This window comes from Myxocyprinus asiaticus, chromosome 14 (assembly GCF_019703515.2).
Source record: "Myxocyprinus asiaticus isolate MX2 ecotype Aquarium Trade chromosome 14, UBuf_Myxa_2, whole genome shotgun sequence".
In the NCBI taxonomy this organism is placed as follows: domain Eukaryota; kingdom Metazoa; phylum Chordata; class Actinopteri; order Cypriniformes; family Catostomidae; genus Myxocyprinus; species Myxocyprinus asiaticus.
Genome location: NC_059357.1, coordinates 35,695,815 through 35,720,768, shown reverse-complemented (window position 1 = coordinate 35,720,768; position 24,954 = coordinate 35,695,815). Strand labels below are relative to the sequence as shown.

Sequence of the window (24,954 nt, the reverse complement as noted above, 5' to 3'; positions counted from 1 at the left end):
TTCTGAACGAAGCTCAAGGAGGGCCTGGTGTTGTGTTTGGTGGATGCCAATGAGGGTCTTTATGATGTCAGCCAATGGCAAGGACTCCTTGATGGATGATCTCCCTCAATCCTGGGTTTCGGCACCAGTGTAATAAGATCCTTAGCTCCGGGGAATAAGGATGTGGGAGGCGGCAGTTCCAACACAGGAAAATCCGTTTATTCAAACAAAAACATTCACTTAACAGCGATAAAAAACAAAACAATGGAGATGCAAATAAATCAAAGGTGGCAACAAATCAGCACAGCTTTCGGTAGCACAGCAAATGGTCAACACACGGACAGCTTGTCAGCTGGGCTTTCTCGTCTGCTGCTGTCTCATCTCCTCAGCCCCCGCCCTCTTCACTGAAGCACAGGTGGAAATCATTCACCACTCATCTCCCCGGTCTTGCTTCCCACAGCACTGTGCTTGGCCATACCCCATCCGCAGAACTGCTGCTCACTGGATGTTTTTTATTTTTGGCACCATTTGGAGTAAATTCTAGAGACTGCTGTGCGTGAAAATCCCAGGAGATCAGCAGTTACAGAAATACTCAAACCAGCCCGTCTGGCACCCACAATCATCCATGCGATTATCCAATCAACCAATCGTGTGGCAGTAGTGCAGTGCATAAAATCAATCAGATATGGGTCAGGAGCTTCAGTTAATGTAAACATCAACCATCAGAATGGGGAAAAAAATTTGATCTCAGTGATTTGGACCGTGGCATGATTGTTGGTGCCAGATGGGCTGGTTTGAGTATTTCTGTTACTGCTCACACACAACAGTCTCTAGAATTTACTCAGAATGGTGCCAAAAACAAAAAAGCATCCAGTGAGTGGCAGATCTGTGGACGGAAATGCCTTGTTAATGAGAGAGGTCAACAGAGAATGGTCAGACTAGTTTGAATTGAAAAAGTCTATGGTAACTCAGATAACTGCTCTGTACAATTGTGGTGAGAGGAATAGCATCTCAGAATGTATTGATTTTTTTTTTTATATTTGTAACCCAAGTAATGTACTTAAAAGTAATTACTTTCATTGAAATTCAGTAACTGTAATCTGATTACAAGAATTTTAAATGTAATGTGTTACACTACTTTTTGTGCCTAAAAGTAATTAGAATACAGTAATTTATTTCTTGTAATCCAATTTCACCCATCACTGGTAAGGAGGTAGGTTTTGTTGACTTAAAACACAAATGAGCATTTATCCTAAAAAAATCTCATCTCTTTGGGATAAATGCACCTTGACATTTTACATTGGAACTTCCACAATACATGCAATGAACCATGTTATATCATTTTGCAAAAATGTTGCCACAATTACATAATCTATCATGAGATCATGCTGGTTATGTTAAAGTAATGCTCACACTGTAAAAAATGGTAATCTGCAAGGAATAGATTTGATGGTGTAACAGAATGTATTCAAGTTAATTCAGCGATGTTAAACAATATGTTTTTTTAACCAATTAATTTAGATGTTACCACATTTTTAGGTTGACATTTTTCTGTACATGTTATTTGTCAGCTACCCAACAGCACACATTGAACAACAATCCATTAGATTGTCATTCTGTGTGACATCTTGCTTAGATCACATTGTTTATGATCAAACTACTGCATTTTGCATTGGCTTTGTCAGGGACAATTGTTTGTTTTGTTAGTCTTGATGATTGACTGGTTCTGGATAGGGCTGAAACGATTAGTCGAAGTTATCGACAAAAAATTGTCGACAAAAAACATGAGATCACATTAAACTCTAATGATGATGCACGAGAGCAGCACTGCAGTTTGCGCCTGATTGAGGAGAGGTAGAATTACACAGCTCACAGTCCAGATGCAATCTAAACTTACCAAACAGCTTCAGGCAAAGGCGTAGATTTGGGGGGGGGGGGGGGTTGCAGCGTGAAGCACTTACATGTTTCCACTGATCATGGTATAAATATTTGGAGGGTTGTACTTGCTTATTTTGATTATTGGGGGGGGGGTAACCTCCCCCCATCCCCCCTGGAATCTACGCCCCTGGCTTCAGATGATGTAGATAGCAAAGTATGAGGGAATTATAATGCAAAAATACAAAATAAGTAAATACAGAAACACTCTCATTGTGGAATAAGCAGAGCCGGAGCTCTTTAAAGGAAACACCCTGACGTTACATCTTAAATGCAGTTATATTTAATGCGTTATAGCTTTATTAAAGGAATAGTTCACCTAAAAATGAAAATTTGCTGATAATTTACTCACCCTCAGGCCATCCAAGATGTATCTGAGTTTCTTTCTTCATCAAAACAGAATTTAAGATTTTTAGGATTTCATTTCAGGCCTCCTCCTTTAAACAATGCAAGTGAATGTACTCCATTTTTTTTGACGGTCCAAAATGCATATTTAGGGTGCATCAAAATAATCCACACGACTCCAGTCGAAAAATAAAGTTCTTCTGAACCCAAACGATTGATTATTTTTAGAAGCAAAACAATACTTATATACTTTTTAACTACAAATGTTCGCTTCCATACATCACTGTGACGCACGCTCATGAGAGGGATGACGTAAGCTTGTTGGTAATGTCACGCGTCACATGGAGGAGGAGGCAGGAAGCGCGTCATTGTTTACAAGAGGAGTGCTGTACAAAAGTTTAATTGTCTTTGCTGTGGATTTGTATAAGTGTATTGTTCAAAATGGTCATTTGGCATGTGTATCCTGGATGCTTCAACCTTCAGAAACCCCAAAGAAAATGCATGCCGGGAAAAATATGAACTTTACATCGATTGCCTATACATGATCATGAGCGATTGAAGCTCTGGCTTATCACGCTGAACCTGGATATCAGTACACCCCTACATTCTCTCAAATACTGGAGGGTGTGCAGTGAACATTTTACCCCTGAGGATTTCAGACCATCGAAAGAAACAAAGGGTCGATATCTGAATTCATCGGTATGCAACTGCACCTCCTTCAGTGCTCCGCTCCTCATCACCCGATTTCTAATTCACCGCACCTGCACTCAATTCATTCAGTCATCACTGCCTACATAAATAACTCACCTTCACGTGACTTTACTGTGAAGTCTCACACAAATGACTCTAGTTTGACCGCGCTGGTCTCATGCAGTGTTTATTTACCTGTCTGTATTTGCTCTTGATCTTCGTCGATATCTGTTTAGTGCTTACCCTGCTGTTTCACCTGTTACCTCTTCTTCAGTTTTGTGGTCATCAACCTTGTGAATCCCTCTTCAGTTTGTGAAGCTTCTCTTCTGTGTGATATCACCTTTGCCATTGATCTTACTGTGTAAATCCTGTGAATCTCAGTAAATGCTCTTGCACTTGGTTTCACTAACTAAAACTTGTGTGGCTTGAATTCCTGGCAGTCATATAGCCTATATATTTCTGCTAAAGAAAAGCACAAGTAGATAATGCAACGGCATTGCTCTGAAATAAAGGATGGTTATTTACATCATTAACTTTTTTTCTTTTTTTATAATTTTTTAGAAATTATTGAATTTTTTCTGTTCTTGACTGTTTTGGTTTGTGAACGGCGCTTGGTCTGTGCAAGTTTCTCTTGTAAACAATGATGTGATTCCTGCCTCCTCCTCCACGTGATGCATGACCTTACCAACAAGCTTACATCATCCCTCTCATGAGCGTGCACTGAGATGTATGGAAGTGAACATTTGTAGTTAAAAAGTATATAAGTATTGTTTTGTTTCTAAAAATAATCAATTGTTTGGGTTCAGAAGTAAATATGCATTTTGGACTGTATTTGACTGGAGTACATTCACTTGCATTGTTTAAAGGAGGAGGCCAGAAATGAAATCCTCAAAATCTTAAATTCTGTTTTGATGAAGAAAGAAACTCCGGATTGAGTGTGAGTAAATTATCAGCAAATTTTCATTTTTGGGTGAACTATTCCTTTAGAGGTCAAATAATAAGGAAGCAGATCATGTAAATAACTACAAACTCCAAAATTGGCATTTCTCTGTGTGGTCAGCGCCTCTTCTATGAGTTGTTTGAAGTGTCCCGATCTAAGGGGGAGAGAGATTGAAACTGCACCCAACTGATGCACACTCTGTTGTGGGGACGCTCATCCCTCGAGCGTGCACGCTTAATGAAGCTAAATTATAACATGATGGCTCGTGATTTATTGAATCGTAATATATGCGTCACTGTGTATTTCTTATCGTGAAGAAAACTAGGAATACGCAGCTTTATTAATACGAGAGAGTTTGTTTTTTTTGTGAGTTAAAGATGGATTGAAGTGAACAGAAAGGTGAGAGAGGGTAGTCTTTGCCCCATTATACACTGCAACAAAATACGTTTTTGATTTGTTTTATTTTGGCTTGTTTTCCAGTATAAATATCTAAAACTCCTTTAAAACAACGTACATTTACTTTAGCAGCTATACAGCAGAAGAATTTTTTTTTATCTGAGAATGTTGAATGTAATATTAAAAATACAAATATTTTAAAATATCTAAAAATCCTTTAAAAAAATGTGCATTCATCTGAGAAGCAGCATATAAGATATTTAAACTTGCTTTTAGAGAATAGATCTTGAATATAAGTATATTTATCTTTACTGCACTCGCAGAAGTTTAACCAAGTGAAAAAATACACGTATATACAAAATACACTTATATTTAAGATACATTTTCTTAAAGCAAGTCTAAATATCTTATGTTACTTCTCAAGTAAATGTATCTTGTTTTAAGGATTTTTAGACAATTTTAAATGAAAAACAAGACAAAAACACTTTTTGCAGTGAATTTTTTTACTGAATTAAACTTAAAAAGTTTCAGTGAATGTCATTTAGAGGTTTTTTTAAAAGATTATTTTGTCCTCTATTGTTAGTAAGCACGTTTAATACAACCTTTTAAGTCGGGGCACAAGCTGAATAGTCAGTTAAAAGCTAATGATTAATAGTTGCAATAATCGCCAAATAGTCTAATAATCATTCTAATAATCATTAGATTAATTGATTATCAAAATAATCGTTAGTTGCAGCCCTACTTCTGGATTAGAGAGACTTGAAATATTATTTTGGGTGTATTCTCCCAATCATCCATATGACAGTAGCTTACAGTAATGAATTTGCTTATATAGATACTTTTACTGTCAAATACATTTCAATTCAGATTGATGTGTCTTAAACCAGCGAGTATCAACAGATGTGGCAGCATTTATGTATGTTTGTGTGACAAGGGGCATTGAGCTGAAAACTTTATTTATTTATAAGGCCTGTGTAATGTAATATATGGGATTTGAATTGACACAGTCCTGTCGGAGGAACCTTTAAATGAGTACCTGATGTTTTCCGTTGTGTTTGAGCACTGCCTGTATTTCAGCACTGCCTTTTTTACAAGTCTGTTGCCATGCTTTATGTCAGGCCTGAATAAAGGCATCTGCTAAACAAATAAATAATGCCATAAAATGCATTATTCTTTTTCAGCAGGCAGTCACTTGGCACAGACAAACTTTCCCATATGTTTAATTAACAAAGGAGAGAAAGGAGGGCCGTGGAAACAGGAGGGCAATTTAAATTTAGGATCCTCTTTTAATTGCAAACTGCCACACATGCCAAGGATTGTGGTTAAGCAAACCTTACTCAAAAGATACCCCCCAGTAAGCTACAGCCTCAACAGATCAAACCCTTATTTTCATTCTATGGTATTATAGATTCATTAAACCAGTAATTCAGTGAAACATTAAAATTGCAGTTATTTACAACAACAAGTGTCTCAAAGACTTTTTTGAGTCTTTTTTAAGTGTTTTCTTGTAACTTTCCTGTGAATACATTTCATGTGATCGTAAACATCAGATTGTGGAAAGGCACTAGGAGCCTTTTTTTTGTAAGAGGCGCTGGCAGATATCAGCTGTTAGGTGTGTATTTAACTGTCTCAGGCTAGACTGTGTCATAACTCAATCCCATAATGACAACCTTATTGATATTCACCTGTGGGCTTCATTTAAATACGCTGCATCTTGGAGCTTCCAAGGAGATTAGATATTCTTTGAGCTGGCTTCAAATCAGCTAACTATCGGCAGCCAAACTCTCAGCACAGTTGTTCATTCCTGCTCAAACCCGAAGGGGATTGGCTTAGAGAATAATACAGCTGAAAGACCATCAGGCTCTAGCAATATATACTTTCTGCCAAGTCATTTTGCTGATTAGTCTAACTGAAAGCTGTTTATGTTTGCCAAGCGACGTAAATTGGCGCAAATAATACAAAATTAAAAATGTACGGTCACAGGTGTGCGTTTATCCAACATTTTACAATGACTTCAAACGTTGCTCATCCAATCAGATTTGAGCCCATTTTAGCTGGAACTGTCTGTTTTATACAACATGATCGCACAGGACATTGACATGCTGCTGTTCATGTACCCTGAGATTGATCCCATTCTGTCGAATTACTGACAAGTGCAATCCTACATGATTTACTTACAATCTCCCTTCAGACATTGTTTGCATCAGTTCAAATGTGTTTACCTTTCCATGTAGCACTACTGATAGTGCGTTGCACATGCAACTTCTGAGACATGGGTTCTGGTGCCATGAAAACCAGGAAGTAACAGCGTTCACATAAAAAAATGTGTGCGATTTGGAGGTTATATTTTTGGTCTAAAGTTAAATTTTTACTCCACGACAGTTAGTTTTAGGGTTGGCCTTTTTGGGGGGGTTAATACAATATGCATTCTTGTTGACTGTATTGCATCTTTTACAACTAAAAAATTCAACTTACTGTGGACATTGCTCCTCAAAAGCACTTCCAGCTTCGGCCATTGGGGGCAGTGGTTCAAATTTTGGAAAGCACAGACCGATTGCTCAGCAGAATTTTCTACCTCTTGTTGCTGATTTTACAGTGTGATCAGTCTTTATACTGCATTCACCTGCTATCAGAATTATCGTAAATATGAGTTTCCCACTAGGAAGGTGCACATGAATGACCCCTCAAGTTGTAATGACGACTAGGAAACTCTGAGATAATTTTGATACATGAGTTCCCGACATGAAAGGAGTCCTAAACTTGCAACATGGTGGAGGAGACTAAGGTTTCTGTAGTGAATGACAGGATTTATTCATTTTTCTAAATACAGCTAATTGTTAGCACTTACCGTTTTGGTCATATTCATTTATGTATTTAAACATCCATTTAATGCATGTTGTACATTTTTACACTGTAAAAATAGTTTGTATTTGACCAAAATTCCATTATCGTCAGCAAGCGGAGTAATATGTTTTATGGTGTCAAAATAAAAGTTCTTCAAGAAATATATATGATTGAATGTTTTTTTCTGACAACAAAGCACTTGAATGGGACGTACTCGTAATTACCAATTCAGAAGTGGGAAGTAGGATAATTTCTATAGCACATGAAAGCAGCATTAGAGTCTTACATTTGGAATCAAATGGCAATTGACACACTTGACTTTAGACTTTACTTGGTCTCCAGTTAGAGACTTGTGAACAAAAAAATATGAGACTGATAGCTCTTCGCTATTGGTTTATAAAACTAACCTGTTTTGTATATTACCAAAATTTATTTTATGATTGTCCTGGAATCTACAACAGTGACTTAAAGCTGAAGGGAGTAATTCCTGTGTTACTAAATGTAAGTGCAAAGATATCACTGTTGTCAAACAGATTCCAGAAAACTCCCTCCGTCAACCATTTGTTGTACAAACAGATAATCCCGCCCCAAACTCACACCATTGGTTGAGCAAATGTTGCTATGTCAGGCTGTATGAGCCGCACAGACAAACAAAGCAATGTTTTGATAGCGTCACAGAGCCACAGTGTTACACTTTTAAGTGAAATGAGCCCATGAATCGCTTACTTATACATATTAAACCAGCTGTCTACTAGATATGTTTTGATACAATCATATATTGATATATCACAATAATTTTTCTTATGACATTGTATCGATGCTTTAGTTCCATGTATCAATATTTATAAATAACTATCTGTGCTTTCATACCATGTCCAGCATTTCCATAAAGAAGAAGCAGGTCATCTAAATAAGTGCAAACTCTGAAATCGGCGTTCCTCAGTGCAGTCAGAGGCGCTTCTATGAGGTGCGAGAGAGACTGAAACTGAGCCCGTTTCTTTTGCAGACACGTTAGGCCTCTCTTACGCAGAACATTATAGGAACACTATGGTCCTAATAAAGTGCCCGACATGGTCTTCTGCTGTTGTAGCCTATCCACCTCAAGGCTTGATGTGTTCTGCTCACTACAATTTAACTGTTGTTATCTGAGTTACCGTAGCATTTCTGTCAGCTCGAACCAGTCTGGCCATTCTCCGTTGAACTCTTTCATCAACAAGGTGTTTCCGTCCGCAGAACTACCAATCACTGGTAGTTTTTGGCACCATTCTGAGTAAATTCTAGAGACTGTTGTACGTGAAAATCCCAGGAGATCAGCAGTTACAGAAATACTCAAACCAGCCCATCAGGCACCAACAATCATGCTGGTCCAAATCACTGAGATCACACTTTTTCCCCATTCTGATTGTTGATGTGAACATTAACTGAAGGTCCTGACCCGTATCTGCATGATTTTATGCATTGCACTGCTGCCACACGATTGGCTGATTAGATAATTGCATGGATATGTAGGCGTACAGGTGTTCCTATTAAAGTGCTCAGTGAGTGTGTGTGTGTGTGTGTGTGTGTGTGTGTGTATATATATATATATATATATATATATATATATATATACATTGTTTATACTGCATGCAATATAATATTTGCAATTTGGTGACAATATATTTATTGATGGAATACATGGAATTTGTATATTTGTAATATAGCTAAAAAGCTCAAATGTGACCAAAACGCTGAAAAACTAATGATAAAATAATAATGTAAAATTTATATTTCTGTAATTTACCAAGTTAGAAGGTCCCCTGTATAATAAATAACAGCATTAGCTGAAAGATAATTTATTTCATACTGTATGTAAGCAAAATGGATATTATAACTGATATATACCCAAATGAATTGGAATCGAAAGCTTGTGAATAGGAATCGAGTTGAATCATGATATCATGATGTATTGTGATATCAAATCGTAATGTATGTATTGTGATGTATCGCAATATATTATGACATGTGTATCGCAATACGTATTATACTGTGGGGTGGCTGTCCATACCCAGCTCTAGTCTCTACATATTATGCTTGATTTGGGGAAATAATTTTAGCATAGAAAAAATTACACAAATCAGCTTTAATGAACATGTCTGATTATTATCATTTGGTCATAAATTGTGAGTGCACAGAATTAACACCAGTGAGTGCCTAACATGTCTACCATCTCTTTGCTTTGTGCAGCCAATCTGATTGATGTATTACGGGTACTGGAGCTGTCAGAAAAAATGGAGGGAGTGTCAATAGATGCTGGTCTGTGCACTGAGAGGAAGGACACCACAGACACAGACATGGCATACAGGATTGACAAAAAGATTCAACTCAGTGCCCCAACTAAACAACTTTATCCAGGTATGGACACATTGTAATGTTCTAGCACAACCAGACCATAGATTTCTTTGTTAATTCTAAGAAATTCCCATTTGTGTCAAAGGCATAACACAGATTGTTATGTGGTGTCAAAGGCATAACACTTTGTTTTTCAGATCTAAAGTATTTCTCTTAGTATTACTACTAGGTTATTCAAAAATAAATTAAAACCCCAATTCATACAAAAATTACATAAATTAAAAAAAATAATAATAACTTGATTGACCTCTTCTGTGATGAATAAGTTTTCGATGTCTGAATTAAAAATTATTTTCATCAAGTCGAAAAGGGCTCGGTGTTGTAACTGTCTAGAAATTGAAAACTAAGTATGAGATTTTTTTTTTTTTTTTACCTTTGTCTGCCATTTTGTTGTCATATGAAAAGAAAATCCTACAACAGTATTATCAGACAATTTTGTTTTGTTTGTTTTTTTTTTGTTTGTTTTTTTGCCATTGACCCATATGTGAACAATGAAAATGACTCTTTGCTGTTTTCCTCCCAGGCTCGGAGTTCCCTGAGAACTTCTCTCTGATGACCACAGTGAAGGCTAAGAAGAACTCTCAGTTCTTCCTGCTGTCTCTGTATGATGAACAGGGAGTTCAGCAGCTGGGGCTTGAGGTGGGCCGGTCACCTGTATTTCTCTATGAAGACCACAGAGGCCAACCCTCCCCAGATCTCTACCCAATTTTTAAGAAAATCAACATGGCTGATGGAAAGTAAGTATCATGCTGTTATGCTGTCCTAGTAGCTTGTGTGTCATGCTTCAATTTTAACAGGAAGCTTCAGTCAATAGTTTCCTTCTAAAAAATATCTCTTATAGAGTAATTTCCCTTTGATGTTGAATAACAAACATGACATCCAAGGAAGACTTTGATACTTTTTGTTCCCCATTGCTTTGCTTTATGTTCCACAGTTGTTGCTGTGCTTGTTTCCTTAACTTTCCATCATGCTTGCAGCCGTTTTGCACTGCAATAGTGGGGTTTCCCTCTTTAGGGTGTGTTCACACTTGTAGTTCGGTTCTCTTGGTCCTCTTGGTCCGGACTAAAAAAGAAAATGATACATTTAGTCCTGGTTCGCTTAGCGTTCACACTGGCATTTTTAACACCGAACCTAAAGATACAAAACAAAAGGCATCAGGAAAAAGTCACAACCTGATTGGACAGCTTTTATGACATATATTTTGCGACGGAACTTGCCGAACATCCAAAACAATGCTGGCTGCTGGACAAAATGCGCTCGTTATATTTATATATGTATATATGGTGGTATTTTTACCAGCTGAGAACAAACGAAGAGCTAATAAAATGTGTAAAGGAGTCAAAACAGTGCCAGGAATTCCTCCATTGCACACACAAACAAAGATATGCTGCAAGGACGGCTGACGGTGGTTCCGACGCCTGTACCGAACTGTAATGGGCAACATAGGTTCTATGATGAGAAGAACCAGGTATGCTTGAGATCAGTATTAGGCAAATTACTTCCTGTTTTTGGTCCGTTTAGATGTCTTTGGTCCATGTTGTGTTCATATATCACTTGTTCAAATGAACCGCACAAACAGAGCAATCGCACCAGAGTTCGTTTTAATCTAACCAAACCTGCCAGGTGTGTACTCCGAGATTTTCCCAGCACACTTGAGCGCATACACAGATGTACACAATTTTCCCTTTCCCACCGTACTCCCCACAGATGTTGAATTCTCACCATGTTGACCGGTTGAGATGATGTAGCGCTATACCTATAATATCAGTTTTGATATCCGGTACTTTCCACGCACATGCTCACTCTACAAAAACTGTTAAAAACGGCACTTATGCGTTTACATGACCACATAAGCCGTGTTGTCCAGGAGAAACCTAGATGTGTTATACCGCTTTCTCTCAATCCCTAATAGTCTGTTTGATGTATGTGTTTAAATCCAGAAGACATATTTTTTTAGGTTGTTTGCTTATCTGCAATAAGACGTTTCCTTAGGGATGTCAATAAGACATTCATCAAATATCTTTGAGACATTTATCGCCCTATTTACACCTTGCATTAACATGCGTTTTCAGTGATCGGATTGCTATTGGATTGCAGTTGACCGCATTAAATGACAGGTGTGAATGCACCCAATACGCACTGTGATCGGATCATGAATGGATCACTATAACCACATTTCGAGGTGGAACAGATTCTGACCACATTCAAAGAAGGTGTAAATGCAAATGCATTTTTTGTCCGGATACTACAGTACTATGCAAGTAATAGGTTGCGCTACAGTCATCCATTATTAAAGCACTGTATTGTGTTTTCTTGCCTTTTTCTGTTAATTCTGCCATTACAATGTGAAAAAAACAACAGACAAAACCCTGACTGTTAAAGTGATAGAAAGCATTTTAATTATCAACAATGTTTTTAAAATTAGCTAAAAGACAAAGAATTTTCAGTTACCACAGCCTCTGGTGTAATATGTAAGTACTTTTTTCATTTTGGGCAGGTAATTTTGTCCGGATAACTATCTGATCAGAGTGGAGACACATTTGACTGGAAGGTGTAAAGGCAATCCAGCTAAAGAAAATGCAGATACTATCCGGATATGAAACGCATGTTAAGGCAAGGTGTAAATGGGCCGTATGATTTATAATGTTTGTAAATCTGATCTTTTTAAGAGGTTTAGCAGATATTAATTAGAATTTGATGCTTTCCAGATGAAAAGATCTAGAACACACATCTCAGAGATGTATGTGTGCTATCAAGGATCCCTTAAACAGTGTAAGGACAACGGCAAATGTGTTTACATGTCGTTTCAAAATGCTGCTTTCCGCAAAAACCCTGAAATAAACAGTTTTCTTAAGTGCATGTATATAGGGGCAGCGAATGAAGAATATTGTATGACTCCTTTTGAAACACACTAAAACTTAAAGATATGTCTGATGTTTCTTATGATCATTTGGCTATGTTGAATGTGTCTTAAGCCCCGTACAAATGGAGTGTCTTCCAGCGACAAAGCGACTAGATCTCATTCATTTTCAATGAGAGCTGGCAATTTTTGGTGACACCAGCAAACAGGACCTCTGCTAACGACTTGAGAAAGTTGAGAAAAGTTTAACTTTATGCAAATGAGGAGCGACTTTCGGGAGCGACAACCAATAGGAGTGAAGAGGGTGTCAGTAGAGCTCACGTTATCCCTCTCCTCTGAAATAATGGAGTCGAGTGCTGGCAATATGGAAAAGTTCAAGTTTCTGTGAGTGATTTCACTGTTCTATATGATTTGTCTGTAATCACATACATGGATATAATAAAAAATGATACGTGGAAAAGAAATTGTCGGCAGTCTGAGTGAGTTTGATTCGTACATTGTTTAATCGTTCATCTGGTTAATGATATAATGCAATGAGCACTGCTGTATATATACATATTTACACTCTCCCCTGCAGTATATGCATATATAGGGACAAGAAAACTGATTCCTTTTTTAATTAGAATGATAACTTAGTTTTACTGGCAAAATGCCTCCTCTGGGATTTTAAAAAGATGACGTCAAACCAAAAGCAGTACAAACACCCACGAGTGACTTCACAGTACAGAGACTAGCGACTTCAAGTGATAAAGTCACTGAAGCACAATGAATTATGCCATCCATTCCTTATTATTACTTGTAAACACATTCTAAAATGCACAGGAAGAGGAGAAGAGGGTGGTTTTAATATACATCGATCAGCCACAACAATAAAACCACCTGCCTAATACTGTGTAGGTCTCCCTCGTGCCACCAAAACAGCGCCAACCAGTATCTCAGAATAGCATTCTGAGATGATATTCTTCTCGCCACAATTGTACAGAGCGGTTATCTGAGTTACCGTAGACTTTGTCAGTTTGAACCAGTCTGGCCATTCTCTGTTGACCTCTCTCTTCAACAAGGCATTTCAGTCCACAGAACTGCCGCTCACTGGATGTTTTTTGTTTTTGGCACCATTCTGAGTAAATTCTAGAGACTGTTGTGTGTGAAAATCCCAGGAGATCAGCAGTTACAGAAATACTCAAACCAGCCCGTCTGGCACCAACAATCATCCATGCGATTATCTAATCAGCCAATCATGTGGCAGCAGTGCAGTGCATAAAATCATGCAGGTATGGGTCAGGAGGTTCAGTTAATGTTCACATAAACCATCAGAATGGGGAAAATATGTGATCTCAGTGATTTGGACCGTGGCATGATTGTTGGTGCCAAACGGGCTGGTTTGAGTATTTCTGTAACTGCTGATCTCCTGGGATTTTCACACACAACAGTCTCTAGAATTTACTCAGAATGGTGTCAAAAACAAAAAACATCCAGTGAGCGGCAGTTCTGTTGACGGAAACACCTTGTTGATGAGAGAGGTCAACAGAGAATGGCCAGACTGGTTCGAACTGACAAAGTCTACGGTAACTCAGATAACCGCTCTGTACAATTGTGGCGAGAAGAATATCATCTCCGAATGCTATTCTGAGATGCGGGTTGGCTCTGTTTTGGCGGCACAAGGAGGACCTACACAATATTAGGCAGGTGATTTTAATGTTGTGGCTGATTGGTGTATTGCTCTTGTGAACATACTGTAAAACATTTTGCTGAGTACCAAAACAAAGTTGAGTTCCACTGCCGTGGAGTGTCAAATCATATATGTTCCTTCATACCCTTAATCCACCTATCCTAACCCATGGCACTGGTGATGAGTAAATGTCATTTTTACCCCTGGTTTTCTAGCTCTGTAATGAAGCTTTCCGACAAGCTTTTCCATTGTTGACACTGGTTAACCCTGCCGTCATCTCTTCTCAGATGGCATCGGATAGCCTACAGTGTGGAGGGCAAGTCTGTTACACTGTACCTGGACTGTAAGAAGGTGCAGACACTGGAATTGATGCGTGGAGACAGTCCTGTGGTCAGCACGGAGGGCGTTGTTGTGTTCGGGACTCGACTGCTAGATGAGGAGGTGTTTGAGGTACGAATGATCAGAAATGCAGCTCTCCACAATATAAAGACAGTTTCATATGCACACAGCCAACTGAAAGTCAAGTTATGGTACTTGTCTTATAGTTCATTCAAAGTGTATACTGTATGTACAGTATATTGTCAGTCAGTTAGAAGGACTTCTGAAATTATTATAAATACATATGTACTTCAGAGGTCATTTTCAAACATGGTGACAGTTGTTTAGATCATTTTCACAGGTAAATCTCACAAAGAAATGTCTTGATAATATCCCCCCCATCAGACTCTCTTCGCAATATGACAGTTTTAGAGAATTTTTGAGAATATGTGATTTATTTTTTTTTGAATATGGCTAAATGTGGCTAAATTCAATCTAACTGCCAAAAAATAAAAACATGGAAAAGTCAAAGAACAATATCATTGTTTAGATGTATACTATGACAAAAGATTATTGTTGTCACACACATGACCCTAATGAAAGAAATCCAGAATGTTTGTCCCCTTCAGTTTTTTGGCTGGTGGTTGTACATGAGACTTGGCCATTCAGTGTTTCAGTGAAAAAGACTAATAAAAAAAGAGGTAAGAGATTAAAAACTTGCTAAAAGTTACCAAAATGTAAAATGTTTTCTGTCTTCTGTTACCAACATTAACTTACAATAGTCAAAGATGACTCAACAGCTCAGTGTGTGTCGCTCATTAATATTAATCAAGTTGACTGCGTTCTAGGGGTATGCAGTGAAGCCATTATCCGTATTTGCAACTATATCTGTTCATATGACAAAATTATCTGTATCTGTCTCTGTATTCAGATAGAACCAGATATGGGCGGGGTTTAAACTGGAAGTGCGTCAAAACTAAATGAAATGCCCATTTTTAAATGTTACTCTTACATTTATAGTTTCTATTAATAAAATATGCCTTGTATATGCCTTTTCATAATAATAGACTATTAATAATAATAATAATGAATAAATATTATTTTATTCTTTTTTTTTCTTACCAGATGAAGCTGAATTTGTGGGCTAAATTAACTGTGGAATATGTGGTTTCTCCTGATATTTCTGATATTAATATCTGCATGAAACAGAATTTTAGTTTGTGCATGTATAACAACATTATTCTGGAGGCAGGAGGTGTCAAGCAAAATGTGAAATTTCAAGCACACATTTTGCAGTGAATATTAAATACAAATTCAAACATTAAAAGCAATTAAAATATATTGATATAGACTACAAACAGCTGGAAGTCCTGTAAGTCTATCAGGAATTTTTATGATAGGACACCATTATTTAGTTTAATAATAATAATGTTAAATTTAAATAGTGCTTTACCAGAGTTCAAGAACACTTAACATTCTCAAATTTAGCACAGTTTAAAGAAGAAGAAGAAGAAAAAGACAGAGTTTCAGTTTCTTTGTTTTACATAAGGAGGAATATTCCTAACAGATGAATACTCTATTGAGCATTTAAACCTTTATGCAGCATTTTAACTTTTTCGGAATAAAGTCTTAACTAGATAATTTTCTTAATCTCTGATGTGGATATAAATGTGGTCAACTTTAAGAGACGGATAGACGAGCTCCGACGTGTAATCCTCACTTCAGTTCAGGAATTTAACATCGCACTCAGGTTTAGGCTATAAATGAATACATGAGAATCACGTGTGAATCATGTGATACATTAACAGACATTTCAAGAAGTGGAAAGTGTATATGATGTTGTATCTTAATGTTACACTTGATAAGCTCCAGATGCGCACAATTTACAGAGACCGCAAACGTAGTCGAGACCACGTCCATCAGTTCTGAAATCACACCGTGCGCATTTTCATTCATAAGGTTTACACTTTAGAAATATTGGCTACACAGATTCATGAATTCACTGTAATTTTGGATATGTTTATTTAAAATGTTGCTTTATCCTTGTGCTTTTTGGATAAACAGTCATACAAATATTTTGTATATTATTCGGATGAATCCGTTATTCATTTTGAAGTCATTTTTCGTGCTTTTCCGAATAAGGTATTCGGCTTCGGGCGCATCCGTACTGCATTCACCCGAACCTATTTGCTGAATCAAAATGGGGACTGTGACATGTGAGCGCTACCCAAGGGGATTACCACTTTTGCTTTAGTTCTGCCCACTGCTGAAGCAACCAGCTGGCAGAGGCTTCTGCTGGGTGTAATAGGCTTCGTTTTAGAAGAACGGAAAAGTGGGGGGGACAAATTTTATTATTTTTGAAAGGGAGGGGGTCACGTCCCCCTCAGTTATAACAGTTGCTACGTCCCTGCAATTAAGCACCATGAGTTAAGTAGCTTTTATTAGCGTAATGCACCCAGATTTTTTACGTTTGAGTCTCTCTAATAAATAAATCCTATAATTTTAAAAATAATTCTTATTACATTCTCATTACTTGTAGTAGAGTAGTAAAAATCATCCCGTCTGGACACATGGATTTGTTTTTATGAAAATTCACTTAAATTTAAATCAGTAGAACAAATGCTACCATGATGTGTATATACTTTACAGTTTGAATAAAATATTGTATATTGTAACTCTAAAAAATCTTAAAATATGACCCAGACATGCTCTGGCACAGGCTTTGTGAAATTGATGAGCTAAACAGTAACAGGGTTTTTATTTTTATTTTACTGATCCACTTTCTTCTTCTCTCACCCCCCCCCCCCCCCCCCTCCTATTATAAATGCAGTATTTGCTGGTCTCTACAAGAGTAATGCTCATAGTCCCCTGTGACTTTCAAACAAACAGCAAACAAGAAATTTCTCTTGAGAGGTCACAGTGGCTCTCAAATTAGCATATTTTAATGTCATACACAATTCATATATAATGTTTATGCATCAGCTTCACTTGGAATAAGCAGCAGCAGCATGTTTAATTGAATAGTTTGAGGCAGAGTAAATTGTGGTCTTGGATTCTCAGAGAGGAATAAACAAGTGCTGCCCAGGCTTGTTTCTAAAGAATACCTGGAAGTACCACCCTACTTACCTACTCAGCTGTTTGAATTAGTGCTGTCTGACTGAACACACTCCACAAAATATTTGTTTTTTAAAATAACTGCATTTGTGGCGATTACAGACTTCAAATTTCACGTGTAAATGCTGCATGGAAGACTTTGTGGACTCTTCTAAAGAAGAAGTATTTCTTCAGTGTTGGTTTATCCCAGCATCAGCATACTTTTAGACTTCTGTCTCCTTTATCTTCAAATCACAGGGTCAAAGGGCAGAAGTTTGATGCTTCTGTTTGATAAACCTTGCGTATTTTGTTCATTGTGTGTTGAGTTTTGCGTTTTTACATGTGTCTATATGATTATCTGGGCGTCTGTGTAATATTCTGATGAATATGCAGTAACCAGGAATTATAAATGAAATATTTTTCATTTTGTCTTGTTCTGAGCCAAAACAAAATGGTTTTTACTCTGGAACAATTGAAAGGGATTTTGTTCCTGTTTATATTATGTTCTGCAAAGAATTTTGTTTGTTTTAGGTTTTAATTCTTAAACCATTTCTAATCTGACTACAACTCCATGACGAATCTATTGTTGATTTTGCTACTGTCTGAATAGCCTAAATGCTTCTAGCTAAAAGTCAGATATGCATTAGATTTGAAGTCCAGTCACTGTGCTCTGCTGTATCCTCAGGCATATGTCTGCTGGACTTTGGCAGAGAGCACGGGAAGGGGCTGCACTCCTAACACCCCCAGGATATCAGTCCAACCTTCCGGCCAGTGAGGTTTTACACAGTTGAATCCTCAGAGACACACATATGGAAGTCTATTGTCAGTCTAATGGACTTTTAAGCTTCCTCTATCTGCTTTCACCTCAGAAACCAGATGTTTCTCCAATTCCAATGTAGCACATGCCACATCAGTTCCAGCTTCCCTCTGCAATAACTTAATAACCCTCCCCAACTCCTCCCATCCAATAATGTGGTTTCCCAAACCTATCCCACCCACAGCTGTTATTGTCGAAACCCCACCTTCAGAAATGTTATACCTTAAGTGCCCGAGTTCATACTTCCATACAAACCTCCAAATCCAACCCATCACTACGTCCCATTGTTCATCAAATCCTGTTAAGAGCAAGAGATTTTCCTTCGCTATGCATCTTTCGCAACCAAGGTAGTCTATAATATATATTCCTGGGTAGAGTTATTCAGCTGCATTCCCATTCATCTCAGTGACAGTTGCTCAACTGGTGCATACCCCCTCCTGGAAGTATGCAACCTGTTTACTACAATGTTTACTACTGTTTAACTTTTGTCATGGGTACTCAGATTTGGGACCATTTTAAAACCAAATCAAGTCATAAATGCCATGTGACTAATTAATCTAAAGCCCCAGAAAAATTACACCCTGTCAGCTTTAAATGGCTGATGGCACCCCAACATGCACAGTCCCAAGCCCTTCACTAGTGACTATCCTGCAGCTGTACGAGCTGTGACGTCAAAGGCAGCCGACAGGGAAAAATACAAGTCTATTTTATGTTTAACCCTCTGGAGTCGATGGAGGTGCCGGCGCGATCACTTGTTTTAATTTCTTATAACAACGGCAACGACTTAAATTACTCAGTCATTTATGGTCATACAGATAAGAGGAAGGCATCATTCAAAACTTAAATGGTCTACTTTTATTTGTGTCCATTCACAATAAAAACAAAACGCTTTTGTAAAATACAGAAAACAAACAAGATGCACTTTCTGCTGCCTCTATCTCCGTAAACTGCTTTCTGGAGCACATCACAAAAATGAACTGAAACTCAGCCTATTATTGTCACACAGACATGATAAATGTTTGACAAAGTGCCATTCCACTTTGATAGCCCCATTAGTTTTTAAAATCATTAATTTTATAAAAGCATTTAAATGAATTCTTAAGTAAAAACTTTTATTTGAGGTGTAAATTTGTTGAAATTGTCATTTTTTTCTGACATTTTATGGTTTTAGGGTTTACAGTGTTACATCATCATGGCAACAATGTAAAAAAATGAATATAATATACACAGAAAAGGTTAGTAAGTGATTTTATCAAACTAAAATCATGTTAACATACATATTGTTTACGTCTTGTGGCTGTACTTTTGAAATTGTGACTATTTTAACATTTACAGATTGGCCCCATTCACTTCCATTGTAAGTGCCTCAATGGAACCCAGATTTTTGGCTTTTTTTTTTTTTTAAGAAAAGGAGAGACAAGTCGAAATTAATATTTGTGGTAATCAACATTATGCAAAGAATGCTGTCGATTAAACTTCATTTGTATTGAACTTGGAATATTTATACTATATTTATATTAATATCTTACATTTATACTAAAATATTTCCTCTGGTACTTTTGATATCACTGAAACCAGTAGTATCAATTAATTAAAATAAATAATCGTGGTTAATTTTGAGATTCCAGAAGTTTCTCTAACTGTATGTTCTACAATGACAACTACAGTCATTAAAAGGAGTTGCTGAATTACATCAAAATATAATTATTTGTATGTTGTATATCTTGATTTTAGTGGATTCTAGCATTTCTATTAAGAAAATGATAAATATAATTATTTTAAATAATTTTAAGTTATCTTGAGGCCCCTTTGGAAGTTTGCTGAGCCCCCCGGTTGAGATCCACTGTACTATAATATAGGCTAGAGATGCATTTGCTGTTTATTTGTTGCTCGTATAAATGTTATTTTCATCAGAATGCATGGTTCATTTTAAATGGCTGTCACTGGAGAAAGATTCTTTTTTCCCACATAATGGTGTAGTTACAGCGTCCACCAGCAAGGGCTTACTGCCCATGCTAGCCAGCCAAAGTTTGACCCCCTGCCTTCAACACTCCCACACTTGTGCAGCATAACATCTCCATCTGTCCTGTGATTAAAAATCTCCACTACCTCCTGTGCCCATAAAAAACAAACAAACAAAAAAACTCTGCCTTCATCTTTGTGCTCTCAAGAACAACTGCGATGACTAACTCTTTCCATTTGCTGTTCTTTCTGGGTCCTCTTTTTCAAGCTCATGGTTCTGATTGATCTATATCTAGGTCATTGGTCAGCATGACCAGGGTGAGGCTGGCACTGGGGGATGTGAAAGTTTGACCCAATCTCAAGCCAGTTCCCAGGCCCTAGATCTGGGGGAATCCAGAAAGCTAATGTTCCATTCCAGACCCCTCAGCGTGGGAGAGCTGCTCAGGAGTCTGGGGACTATGCTGCTGGACTAATGCATCTATTGCTTCCAGATTCCAACAAATTGCTAAAGAGCCAGAGAACCTGAACAAACACAAACAAAACAAAGAGCAGACTATCCATATCTGAAATTAGTTTTTTGCCTTTCTGACAGTTGTTTGTGTTTTATAGCAGACATAGAACTTTAAGATGCAGATAAAGCTATTAATCCCAAGTGCAAGTCTGGGCCACTGGTCTTAAGTGGCTGTATACAGAATATACAGAACTGTGTTAACTAGCTTATTGAGTCCTTGAGTTGTCAAGCATGTCTTGGAAGGAGACTCTAATTTTAGTTGGCTCAATGCATGGATCGGTGCGGTGTACTAAGTTGGCCAGGTATACTGATTAATTTTCCTTTAAAGATAACATCTGTGAAATTAGTGTAAGAAATGCTGTAGTTTGGCTGTATTCTACTTTGTCGAGTGAGTGTGTGTGGATCTTGGGCCAGTGTGGAATGTCCGTTCTTGACCTCTTGTGCTTCCACCCACGGATTTGCTGGCAAGATACTTTTGATGAGTCCCCCTTGGAAGAATTTGACTTCTCCAAACATGTTTTAGAGCCATGGCCGCATCCAGCCTCAAACCATCTTATTTGGGGCCTGCGTGATGTTGTCATGACATAAAATTATGGAATGTATATGAATTTTTAGGTGTCAATTTTATAGAGCATTTAAGGTAATTCTCAATATTGATAAACTTCTGAACCGTTATAGAAGAAAAGAAACGGCAAACTAATTTTTTATTCATTAAAAAAAATAAATAAATTAAACTACAAATCTGCAAATATAAATCTGATTATAAGCCAGTTTATGTAACATAAATGCGGGGTCAGTCTGCCTGCAGACGCATTGATAACAGTTTGTGCGCGCTCTCAGTCACTTTAATCATGCACGCACCGAGTCTCTCTTCCACACCTGCTTGTCACTGCCATAGCACGAATCAATTGAGTGTCGGGTGAAAAATGAACTCAGTAGAGATATATGCTCATCGTGAACAGTAATAACAGGGAAAAAAGTTAATCCTGCAATAACGGAGTTGAGACATCTTCTCTCAAATGCTTAATTTTTTAGTAATTTGTGTAACTTCCCTAAAATAACTCTGAAAAGAGTATAATGGATAATGATGTCTCATTGAAGTGCTTTTGGAGCTACTGTAGTATTGGATATAAATGTTTTGTGTGTGTGTGTGTGTGTGTGTGTGTGTGTGTGTGTGTGTGTGTTCACTACGTGGCAAGTGTGTCATGACAATCTTTGACAACAGAACTGATCATCATCTTTTTATATATGGCAAAGATGTTGACATTTCTCAAAATGTACATTTTAATTGTACATTGTCATTTCTTTAGACTGGTGCATTCTGTAGCAGTATGTGGCCTACTTGTAAAAATAAGGATCTTTTAAAGCTAACAAACAAAAAACATATTGGCCTATTTATCATTATAATAATTGTATCACAGTTTTTTTTTTTTTTTTTTAAAGAACCACACTTTTGCAAGAATTTTGCTATACAGTATACCTATATATAATGTTTTATTTTACTCGTGTTAATTACATGTGCCCATGATGTATTAAATAGCATATAGCATAGTCTGCTCACCTCATTAATATAAAAAGTAATTAAAATATCTTTTCATAATAATAATAATGAAAAGAGTGTGGCCCTCTAGGCTAAAAGGGATCCTGCTTTCCGGCCCCCCGGCTTTCCAAAGTCGAGTACCCCTGTTTTAGAGTATGAACTGTTCGTTCTCTCTGTTCTATACAATCTCAGTCATGCATGTTCACTCACTCCAGCATTTTAAAGCCCATTAAACATGCTGATAGGACAGATGCCATCTTGAGTGCAGCTCAGTGAGAAATGTAGACTCATTCTTTACATGTGCTCCATTCTTTGTTCTGGGACTGGTACAACATTGCTACCCATTAAAATGCAGCTTTAATTTTTAGTGGGCCGATGCTGGCTGTAGAGCTCAGTGATAGGAAACGGAATATTCCTGTGTCTTAGCAATAAAGATATTCAGGCCTGTTCTTCAAAACTGTTGAGTCCAAACAAGGTGTGGGTGAAAGGTAGTCAAGTGTGGTTGGGATATTTTTTTGGCCCAGAAACCAGAAAAACTAGGGGTAAATTTTGAAATGAAAAGAGATTTTTTTCTTCCTGAAGCATAAACTCTTGTTAATGAGTGAAAGGAATCAGCTTTAAACCTGAATATGCTTGATGATTTTGATATTTTTCTTAAATATCTTATTTTCTGTGTTTACTGTATACATTCGGCTATTACCCCTGATTTCATCAGTGTTACAGAAGTTGTTTTTCATTGTTTTTTTTTTTGTTTTTTTGTTGCTTTGTTACAGTATGTTCTCCCAGCGTATACAGTATTAAATAGTGTTCTTTATGTTTCACTTTGATCACAAGAATTACACCAGTAAATGTGAATATTACCCAGTCAATCTATCTATCTGTCTGTCCACCCTTCTGTCTGTCTTTCTGTCTGTTTGTCTATCTGTCTATCCATTCATCCATGCATCCATCCATCCATCCATCCATCCATCCACCCATCTGTCTGTCTGTCTGTCTGTCTGTCCATCCGTCCATCCATCTATCCATCTGTCTGTCTGTCGGTCCGTCCATCCATCCATCCTTCCATCCAGTCTGTCTGTCTGTCTTTCTTTCTGTCTGTCTATCTGTCTGTCTGTCTGTTCGTCCATCCGTCCGTCCATCTGTCCATGAATCCATCTGTCTGTCTGTCTGTCTGTCTGTCCATCTGTCTATCCATGAATCCATCTATCCTTCTGTCTATCCATCCATCCATCCATCCATCCATCCATACATATTTCTAGTCCAGCCATCCATCCATCCATCCATCCATCCGTCTTTCTAATATTTCTAGTCTATCCATCTGTCCATCTGTCTCTATCCATCCATCCATCCATCCATCCATCTATCAATCTGTATGTCTGTCTGCCTATATATCTAGAAAGCATCATATTTCTGAGTATACATCTCATAAACAATTTATAAAGAGTAGATTCACATACATTCTGAAATACATTCTGAATCATGAATAACAAAAACATCTGCTGAATGTTGCTATAAGATGCATCAAGGAACTCGTCATATTGAAGATATACTGCAGATATATTGCATATTGCAGAGCATACACTTACACTGTCCAAATAAAAACGTAAACATCCAATAGACATCTTGGCGACATTTGTTTAGTATCAGAGCAATTAATCCATCACACACTCACATATAAACTCACATAAGTCTTATGGACCACATCAGAAAACATCTCCTGGAGATTTATTGTGTACTATAGGTTCTGTTCCTTAAAATAGGTCTGTTTTTAGATGTGTAATATGAGTGATATTTGTGTTACAGGGAGAGATTCAACAGCTACTGATTGTGGATGACCCTCAGGCTGCGGCTGACTATTGTCAAGACTACATTCCCAATTGTGATAACCCGTTGCCCTACAGTGCCCAGAGCCTGGACCCTGAACAGGTTAGTGCTTCCTCTATCCTGGGAGTGACCTCACTGATAAGACAGACATGATTTGCACATTTCTGACCATACAGTTGCAAACATTTCAAAACAGTATTTCATTGTTGTCTTCTCTTCAGCCATCTAAAGCTGCTTAATTTGACATCTAAATGACTTTTTGTTTTCCTCCTCAGTATTCCACTCATTTCAGTTATTCCTGTATTATTTTCCTCTTCATATTTTAGCCAATAATAAATTGTAATGGTTAATAAAAGACCAAAAAATGTTTTCCTCTCAGTCTCTTTTCTGATGACCACTGTCAACATTTTCTGTGTGGTTATATGCCTTGGCTTTACAAGTCCACATTTACATCTGTTTGCTCTTTTGGGCTACGCTCCCAGAGCACTAATTTCTATAAGCCAATTAACAGGACAGGCATGCATACGAATAAAGTTGTTTGTGCCTGAGGCCAGAAGCGCTCAATGCTAATAAACAAAAAGCTAGGATGAGTTGGAGCTGTGGCACAGTGGTAGCAAATACGAGCTGTGGTGCTCTTGCAGAGATGCATGTTTTAGTCCGGCCAGGGTCTCTTTTCCTGTTCCCATATCTCCTGTTACTCCCATTGCTTTATTGTCAAATAGAAGCCAAATTAAAGTACAACAAATGCTACCACGATGTATACCTGTAAATATTCTAACATTTATACAGTATGGTCATCTTTTTTTTCCACATTACAGTAATGAGAATTGGTGGGTAAAA

General features: G+C 37.5%; 1 protein-coding gene across 2 annotated transcripts in view; it reads left to right on the top strand.

The window, feature by feature from the left end:
* Positions 1-24,954, top strand: part of LOC127452087 (collagen alpha-1(XI) chain-like) — a 91,398-nt gene that overhangs the window by 12,001 nt on the left and 54,443 nt on the right. For both annotated transcript variants that reach the window (XM_051717266.1, XM_051717265.1), the window contains exons 2-5: positions 9,356-9,523; positions 10,044-10,257; positions 14,337-14,499; positions 24,094-24,216. In XM_051717266.1, the coding sequence (XP_051573226.1) occupies positions 9,356-9,523; positions 10,044-10,257; positions 14,337-14,499; positions 24,094-24,216 (668 nt within the window). The remainder of the gene's footprint in view (positions 1-9,355; positions 9,524-10,043; positions 10,258-14,336; positions 14,500-24,093; positions 24,217-24,954) is intronic.